The sequence below is a fragment of the Lithobates pipiens genome, unplaced genomic scaffold (assembly GCF_037356315.1).
Source record: "Lithobates pipiens isolate NorthernLeopardFrog02 unplaced genomic scaffold, aLitPip1_a1.2 Scaffold_44, whole genome shotgun sequence".
Classification (NCBI taxonomy): domain Eukaryota; kingdom Metazoa; phylum Chordata; class Amphibia; order Anura; family Ranidae; genus Lithobates; species Lithobates pipiens.
In genome coordinates this window covers 1,056,913-1,066,402 of record NW_027507870.1, presented here as the reverse complement: position 1 = coordinate 1,066,402, position 9,490 = coordinate 1,056,913, and the positions used below count along the sequence as shown (strand labels likewise).

The 9,490-nt window shown below is 50.3% G+C and overlaps 1 protein-coding gene across 2 annotated transcripts in view; it reads left to right on the top strand.

Annotated features, from left to right (window-relative positions):
* The first annotated feature begins 5,381 nt into the window (after nt 1-5,381).
* Nucleotides 5,382-9,490, top strand: part of LOC143956874 (receptor-type tyrosine-protein phosphatase kappa-like) — a 54,822-nt gene continuing 50,713 nt past the window's right edge. For both annotated transcript variants that reach the window (XM_077467040.1, XM_077467039.1), the window contains exon 1: nt 5,382-5,529. In XM_077467040.1, coding sequence (XP_077323166.1) covers nt 5,445-5,529 — 85 coding nt within the window. In that variant the 5' untranslated portion in view covers nt 5,382-5,444. The remainder of the gene's footprint in view (nt 5,530-9,490) is intronic.

The following is a 9,490-nucleotide window of genomic DNA, read 5'->3' as shown; positions in this document are numbered from 1 at the left end:
ACACTTTAGGACCAGGTGCCGCAACAAGCGCACCACAGGGGGAGAAGACGCCGTGTTATTATTGATGGCCCGAACCACCCCCAGATTGTCACAATGAAAACGCACGCGGCAGTGCCGGAACTCCTCACCCCACAGCTCAACTGCTAGCACAATGGGAAACAATTCCAACACCGCTAAATTGTGAGTTAAACCATCCACCTTCCAAGCCTCCGGCCACTCCCCAGCACTCCACCGGCCCTGATAAAAAGCCCCAAAGCCACAGGAACCGGCCGCGTCGGTGAACAATTCCATATCAAAATTCGACACTACCTGCCCTAACCGGAGAGAGTGGCCATTATAAGTCGCGAGGAAGGAGTCTCACACCCTCAAATCCGCTTTTTGCTCCTGCCCCAGCCTGACAAAATGATGCGGGGCCCTAACACCGGCCGTGGCCGCTGCCAGACGCCTGCAAAAAACACGCCCCATTGGCATGATGCGGCAAGCAAAATTCAACTTGCCGAGGAGGGATTGCAAGGCTCGAAGCTGTATCTTCTTCACCCGTACCGCCCCGGCAACCTCCAACTTCAAACCCTCCAGATTTGTCCAAAGGCAAACGGCACTCCACCCTCATGGTATCATTCACTATTCCCAAAAAATGCAATTCCGTGGCTGGACCTTCAGTCTTGTCAGGTGCCAACAGGACCCCAAAGACTTCGAAAAGCTGCTGAACTGTCGCCAACAGGGAAGCACACACCAGGCTATCCGCAGGCCCTATAAACAAAAAATCATCCACGTAATGGATGACGGATGGCAAGCCTGCAACATCCCGAACCACTCATTCTAAAAACGTACTGAACTGCTCGAACAAGGAACAAGAAATAGTGCACCCCATAAGCAAACATTGGTCGACAAAAAACTGGCCCTGCCACCGACAACCCAACAAGCGACAGCAGTCAGGATGAACCGGCAAGAGGCGAAAGGCTGACTCAATATCCGTTTTAGCCAACAACGCCTCCTTGCCAAAACGTTGAACCCATGCGACCGCCGTATCAAAAGACGTATAAGACATCGTGCAAAGACCCGGATCAATGGAGTCATTGACCGACCCCCCGCGTGGGTGAGACAAATGGTGAATGAGCCAAAACTTGTTCGGCTCCTTCTTGGGAACCACACCCAATGGTGATATAACAAGATCGGGTAGTGGTGGCCGATCAAATGGGCCAGCCATACGCCCCAACGCAACTTCCCTGAGTAACTTCTCAGTCACGATGCCAGCATGTTCCCTCACCGACCTCAAATTGTCCGCCAAAGGCGGCACCACCCGGAGTTGACTGTTCAACCGAAAACCCTCAGTAAACCCCAACTCCAGCAACTTGGCAGCATCCTGATTAGGATAGCGCCTTAGGAAGGAAACCATCCTTCCTACCCTGACCGGCGTCTTCCCTTTTCCCAGGATCACCCCCTTTTCCGCGTCCCTGCTTGAAGCACCGAGACTGTGAGCACGAACCCCCACAGGTGGAACATTCATGTCGGAATCGACATTTTGCCCCGAATTTGCAAGAACCTGCATTAAATTGCCAGCAGAAACCCATGCGATTTCTGGCTGGTTGTCCGGCAGCTGCCAGACCACCGGCCCCACCCTGAAAGGGAGACAACGCACTCTGCGGAGACGACATTAGCTTCATCCAAAGACTAATGTCCTTATGATCCCATCGTAAGAACGTACGGACTGCCTTCCTCTGCCTGAATTGCTCATCACAGCGCCACCAAGCGGTACCCCCATATACCCTTTGCGCCTCCCCGATGGAATTGAGGTAGCAAAAAAGGGGGGAGCAGTTTTCCGGCGTCTTTTCACCGATAACACTCGCCAAGATCGCAAACGCCTGCAACCAGTTTGCAAACGTACGCGGTAGCAATCAGTATCGCCGCTTCTCCTCTTCCTCTTTCTTGCTCTCGTCGGGCTTAACTTTATCCAAGTTAAACTTCTCCAAAGGCCACGAGAAAATTTCGAAATACTCCCCTTTCCAAATGCGGTCCTTCACCTCAGTCTTCAAGTAAGCGCCCAAAGGCCCCTCAAAACAGACGTAGACCTCGTATTTAACGGCATCCACCAGACGCACACCGTTTGCCCCTACGGTCGCCTTCACTGTCGCCGAGGCCTCCCCGACTGGCGTCCGCGTCACAGCCACCGCCGGCGATGATGCAGACGTGGCCCCAGGAGCGGCCACCCCCGCAGCAGTAGCGCCCCCTGCTGACCCAGCGGTCCCAACCGCAACGGCCGGGCTTAACCCCGTCAACCCAGAGCCTAGAGCCACGGAAGCATGAGCAGCTGCCCACGCCGCCACCGGAGAAGCGCCCGCCGCCGGCCATGTATCAGCCTCGTAAACGCGCTAGCACCTCCCGTAGACCCGCCAACAATGTTTGCACCATCACCCCATCGTGGGGCCCCGCCACCCCAGGGGATAAGGTGGCCAAACCGGGACGCATCCCGCCAGGGCCAACCCCCTGCTCCACTGGTGCCCCCGCACCCCAAACCCCACCCACAGAAACCTCCCTATCCTGTCCTAGAAAAGGGGAAGAGAGAACAGAAAGGACCTTACCTGGCTGTCGCTGCCCCAACGGACATCCAGCCATATGTCCTGCTCCGCGTGACACCTCCGGCACCTCGTCCTCATCACGCTCGACCAATTCTCCCTCCGACAAACTGTCTTGGGAACTCCCGGCCTCTCTCAGATCCGCTTCCATAGGCCGCCGGTCAGGATTCCCTGCAGCCGCAGGGTGCTCAGCAGTGACGACCTAACTGCGCGCCGTACCGTGCTGTGCCACCCGCTCAGGGTTGTTGCCACGCTGAGCCCTAGGCCGGGCAGGTGAAGCAGCCTGGCCGCTGACCTGGACCGAACCTCGGCTAAGTCCCCCCGATGGCTCTGCGCCATCCCCTCCGATCTCCTCCTTCCTCTCCCATCAGGATTACAGGACCTGGCCGTTCCATGTGCGTGGCCATCACCTGCGGAGGCACCTCTCCCCCACCGAGCCACCCTCGGACGAGGTAGGGAACCCACCAAGGCAGCCGCCTCCCGTCCGTCATCAGACTCAGGGTAGTGGGGTTCAGGCCCCCCGCATCATCGCCCCCCCCCCATGTCCGTCGCCTGTGGGGAGGCCCACCAACCTCCACGCAGGCCACAGCATGCTTGCGCTTGGCCAGCGGGGTCGGCAGGGCCTGTTCCTGGTTCCCAGCCCCATCTCTTACGCTGGCTGCCCCTGGGCTATATCGCTCAGGAGGCCTTGACCTCCTGGCACGTGTCCTAGGTGGAGGAGGGGGGCCAGTGGGCACACTGGACAAGGCCTGGCCGGGTGCCTGTAACAGGCTGGCGACCGAAGCCTGCAGCCAGCCAGCACCTCGCTCCGCAGCCTCCTCCCTGAGCTGAGCAAACAGAGCCTCCACATTTTGTCATGTTACAACCAAAAAACGTAAATGTATTTTATTGGGATTTTTTTGTGATAGACCAACACAAAGTGTCACATAATTGTGAAGTGGAAGGAAAACAATAAGTGGTTTTCAAACCTTTTTTTACCAATAAATATGTGAAAAGCGTGTGTGTGTTTGTGTGGGGCCATACAAATGACCCCCCCCCCCTGAGTCAATACTTTGTAGAACAGGGGTCTCAAACTCAAATTACCTGAGGTCCGACTCACATCCAATGGGGGTCCCGTGCAAACTGTCCTTTCCACCAGCACTGGTGTCACCGGACGCAATATTAACCCCCAGCATTGGTGTCAGCGGACTCAATATTAACCCCCAGCACTGGTGTCACCGGACGCAATATTAAACCACAGCATTGGTGTCACCGGACGCAATATTAAACCACAGCACTGGTGTCACCGGACGCAATATTAAACCACAGCATTGGTGTCACCGGACGCAATATTAAACCACAGCATTGGTGTCACCGGACGCAATATTAAACCACAGCATTGGTGTCAGCGGACGCAATATTAACCCACAGCATTGGTGTCAGCGGACGCAATATTAACCCCCAGCACTGGTGTCAGCGGACGCAATATTAACCCCCAGTACTGGTGTCAGCAGACACATTATTAACCTCTAGCATTGGTGTCAGTGGACGCACTATTAAACTCCAGCATTACCCCCTACACTAAACAAATACCCCCCACCCAACACTCCACTTCACAAATATCCCCCCTTACACTCCACAAATTTTTTTTCCTTTTTTTTTTTCTGTCAGATTGTGCACCATGTTCCCGTGGCGAGTTCTTGTCCATGATGGGCGTATTTCTACACATTGTGGGCAGATTTATGGGCACTTGGGGGACGAAATGAGATGGCCAGTCCTGCAAAAAAATAAAACTTATTGATGGGCGGATTTTTACATTTCTTGTGGGCGGATTTATGGGTACTTTGGGGTGGAATATCACAAAGCTTTATTTTTTTGCAGCACTGGACATCTAATTCTGCCCCAAAGTGCCCATAAATCCGCCAACAACCTGTAGAAATCTGCCCATCATGGACATGAACTCGCCATGGGAACGCAAGGGAGTGCAGGGCACAATCTGACATAAAAACAAAAAAATGTGCGCCTGCGCCGCCTCGCCTTCACAACAGCTGATGGTAAAATCAGCTGTTTTGATATTGCGTACGACGCAAGTGTTGCGCATGCGCCCTTCAGCCCAGGTACTATTCGATGGGGTCATCTCTAGACAGAACAGGTGGGCGGGGCGATGGGCGGATCCTCCCTCCGCTCTGCTCTCCTGTGTTGTGAGCGCTGGGCTGCAGCAGCATGCGGGGGAGAGGAGACAGAGAGAGAAAGCTCCCAGCCGTTGACACCAACCTAGGATTGGCCCTGCCTGCGGGTCGTTTGTAACCGGTCTGTGGGACTGGGTTTGGGGTGAAGGAACTGACCTCAACCCGATTGAACACCTTTGGGATGAATTAGAGCTGAGACTGTGAGCCAGGCCTTCTCTTCCAACAACAGTGCCTGACCTCACGAATGCTCTTCTGGAAGAATGGTCAACCATTCCCATAGACACATCTCCTAAACCTTGTGGACGGCCTTCCCAGAAGAGTTGAAGCTGTTATAGCTGCAAAGGGTGGGCCAACTCAATAGTGCACCTTACGGACTAAGACTGGGGTGTCACCAAATTTCATTTGTATGTAAAGGCAGGTGTCCCAATACTTTTGGTAATATATATTTTTTTCACACAGCATATGTATATCCTGTATGTACACACAAATACAGTACATTCTGTATGTCCCTTTGTTGGGAACTCTGAGGCAAGAGCTGACCCGAAGCCAGGAGACAAACTTCTGGTTTTGTTACAAAACAGGAAGAATGATTTCCTAAGATGTGCGGTTTAACGTACTCTCGGAATTTCCTCTGCACAGGATATATAAACAATGATAAGACTGAGCACTGAGCACACTGACTGTAGCTGGAGGTCCGTCTGCCATGTCTACACTATGGTCCTATCTGCTGATCACCGCCTGTCTCCTCTATGGACTGGGGGCCGACGAAACCTCTGAAACGACTCGAGGTAAGATGATATTCTCATTATTATTATAGGCTGAGCTCCCAATTCTTTATATATTCAGGATGTTTTCTTGTTTATCTTATACATTTTATAGCATGGCTCCCAACTGTCCCTGATTTGTTGGGACTGTCCCTGATTTGTTGGGACTGTCCCTGATTTGGAGCAATGTCCCTCATTCCTCCTCATTTGTCCCTCATTTTGGTCTGATTTATATAGTTGTATACAGGGGCGGACTGACAACTCATGGGGCCCCCGGGCAATAGAAGATTATGAGGCCCCCAGGTAATCAGAGATTATGGGGCCACACAGTATATACGCACACACACACACACAGTATACAATCACACAGTATACACAGACATGTTTCTATTGGCTGAGAAGGTACTAAAGAGGTGGGATTTTTAGACCAAAAGGATGTCGGTAAGGGACATTTCAGAGACAGATGTAAAAAAAAAAACTCTAATTTTTACATACTGTCTCTGGTTTTATTGAGACTGACAACCCTGATGGGGCCCCCTAGTGGTAGGGGGCCCTCGGGCAGTGCCCAAGTGGCCCAATGGTCAGTCCGCCCCTGGAAATGTACCTTTTATCTATTGTGAGAGTGAGAGCCCCTCTCTTGGTGAAAATTTGTGTAAAATGTACACAGGACTCTCAAAGAAGCAGTTTGAGAAGTTCCAGCAGAAGACTGGTGAGCTATGCTTTAAGTCTTCTCTGGATTTTGTAAGTCTGGATTGGGGCTGGAAACGGGAAGACTTCAAAGAGCATTGGGAGGGATGGAGTCTTCAGTCTTGTGTCCAGGTTTTCCAGAAGATCTGCAGGTTGTGTGTGTGTGTCCAGGTGCACACACCCGTTATAACGCAGATCTGAGCATAGCTTAGGGGAGTTGGTGTTGGAGCAGTTGCTGCAGCTTGGAGGGAGGTGCGCTACCGTTTAAGAACCCAGGCAACATCCTTGAGATGGCCCTCCATGTGGGAGAGGTTCCAGGTCAGTGGGCTGAGAGAGTTGGGCCAGCTGAGGGAGTCGGGGAGACCATAGCTGAGATAAATGAAGAAGAGAGTCTTGGGGACCAGAGGGGACCGTGAGTCTTGGAAGAGTGTGGAAGTCTGGAGTGTCAGGAGAACCCCTTCCTAGAGGCCCAGTGTGGGCCTGTGCAGCAAGGAACTGCGCCCAAGGCTGAGCGAGCCTTAAGAGCCAGGTGGACTGGCATTTTTCAGTTGTTGTTTTGGGAGAAGAACCCCTGTGTGGGGGAAACCAAACGCTTGTGTGAACTTTTCATCTTTTTGTTACTTTCAATAAAAGTGAGCTACCATGCCCTTAAAAACCTTAGTTCCTGTTGGCTGTGAACTCACTTAAAACTCCTATATCACTGAGCTAGACATCCCCCAATGTCACACGATCAAAAAGTGTTTCCCAGTGCTAAAACCTTTCATCTGATTTCTAAATTGCAGCATTTGTACATTCCAAAAGCCAATATAAAGGAATAGTAGTGGTAAAAAAAAGCACTTGTGGGTTTAACCAATCTTGTGTGGTGTGTTTTTTTTTTTTTTTTTTGCACAGTTGTGCTTCCTATATAGGGATGAGCTTTGAGTTCGAGTCGAACATTGCCTGTTCAGCGAACAGTGAACAATTTGGGGTGTTCGCGCCAAATTCGATAAGCCGGAACACCCTATACAAGTCTATGGGAGAAATCTAAAGTGCTAATTTTAAAGGCTAATTTGCAAGTTACTGTCCTAAAAAGTGTTTGGGGACCCGGGTCCTGCCCCAGGGGACATGGATCAATGCAAAAAAAAGTTGAATGCTCTAGAAATGTGATGAGGAGGAATATCAACGACAACTAATAAACCTTGATCGGGACATTGGTTTCTCTATTTGTTCAACTGGCCCCATTGAAGACCTGTGAGCAATATAATGAACTTGAAAAAAGTGTGAAAGAACATTTGGAAATTCATAGTAAAGAAATTCTCCAGAAAAAAAAATAGAAAAAGTACTGGAAGGATAAAAGATCTTTCAGTGAAGGTAGAGAATATCAGTGGAATAGCGGACAAACGTTTCAAATAAGGAAACAGCAGATTAGAGATACTACCAGCAGGGCCGTTTTTAAGGCAGGGCAAAAGGGGCAGTTGCCATGGGCCCTGTCATTGTTGTGGGGCCCAAAGCTGCTGCCTCATACTTGCCAACTATCCCAGTTTAAATTCCCTCATCCCTTGAGGTTTTAGTCCTGTGCTGTGTCCCAATATCTCAGTGTGAAGTGCTGCTACTAATGCTGCCCAGCTCTGCCCTATTGTTGCGTACAGATGACTCACCTGCAAACCCTGTGTTTACATGTAAATTACCGGCATTCATATGTAAATAGGGGCAGCCAGCCGCATTGATATGTATATCATGCCCCCCTGAGGTCATATCCACAGTAATCTCTAGCAACCAATCAACAAGCAGAAATCATGTGCTGTAACCTCTAGCAACTAATCAGTGAGTCATAATGTGTGCTGTAACCTCTAGCAACCAGTCAGTGAGTGGTAATGATACTGTAAACTCTGTAAACCAATTGCAATAGCTGCCTGATCTGATTCAGTAAACTGATTTTGAGTCTGGCTGCTATTTATTGTATGTCAGAGCAGGTGGAGAGCAAAACTGTATGGGGGGGGGCCCAAGAAAAGTTTTTTGCCCAGGGTCCAATCAATATTAAAGACGACCCTGACTACCAGCAATGATGCAACGTTGCCATGCATATAATTCTCAGTTTGGTACGGCTCCAATCACACTACAAGAGATTGGTACTATGGGGCCTGACTTCGAGACCATTCTTTAGACAAGGCTTTGTCCAACATTTATAAGCAACTGTTTATGGATATCAGCAGGGTCCTTTCACCTGGCAGAGCAGCTTGGGAGGGGGTATTCCCTCAGTTATATGGGGGTGACTGGGAAGATCTTAGGGAAATTCATTTTTCCAGATTTGGTTTTGGCTAGAGACCATCTTATCCGATACAAATTCCTGCGTTGAATATACCTCACTCCAGCCAGATTGGCTAGACTGGCACCTAAGTGAGTAACATGTACCCTTTTGGCATTGCTATTCTACTATGCTGAGAAAGATGATAGTTCTCTCTTGGAAAAAGCCAACATATCCTGCTGCTCCGGCCTGGAAGGCACTTACAGTATCTCGCAAAAGTGAGTACACCCCTCACATTTCTGTAAATCTTTTCTTCTATCTTTTCATGTGACAACACTGAAGAAATGACACTTGTCTACAATGTAAAGTAGTGAGTGTACAGCTTGTATAACAGTGTCAATTTCCTGTCCCCTCAAAATAATTCAACACACAGCCATTAATGTCTAAACCGCTGCCAACAAAAGTCAGTACACCCCTAAGTGAAAATGTCCAAATTGGGCCAAAAGTGTCAATATTTTGTGTGGCCACCATTATTTTCCAGCACTGCCTTAACCCTCTTGGGCATGGAGGTCACCAGAGCTTCACAGATTGTCACTGGAGTCCTCTTCCACTCCTCCATGACCACATCACGGAGCTGGTGGGTATCGGGGACCTTGTGCTCCTCCATCTTATGTTTGAGGATGCCCCACAGATGATCAATAGGGTTTAGGTTTGGAGATATGCTTGGCCAGTCCCTCACCTTTTACCCTCAGCTTATTTGCAAAGGCAGTGGTCATCTTGGAGGTGTGTTTGGGGTGGTTATCATGTTGGAATACTGCCCAGCGGTCCAGTCCCTGAAGGGAGGGGATCATGCTCTGCTTCAGTATGTCACAGTACATGTTGGCATTCATGGTTCCCTCAATGATCTGTAGCCCCCCAGTGCCGGCAGCACTCATGCAGCTCCAGACCATGACACCCCCACCACCATGTCTGACTGTAGGCAAGACACACTTGTCTTTGTCCTCCTCACCTGGTTGCCGCCACACACGCTTGTCACCATCTCACACCAAATATGTTTATCTTGGTCTCATAAGA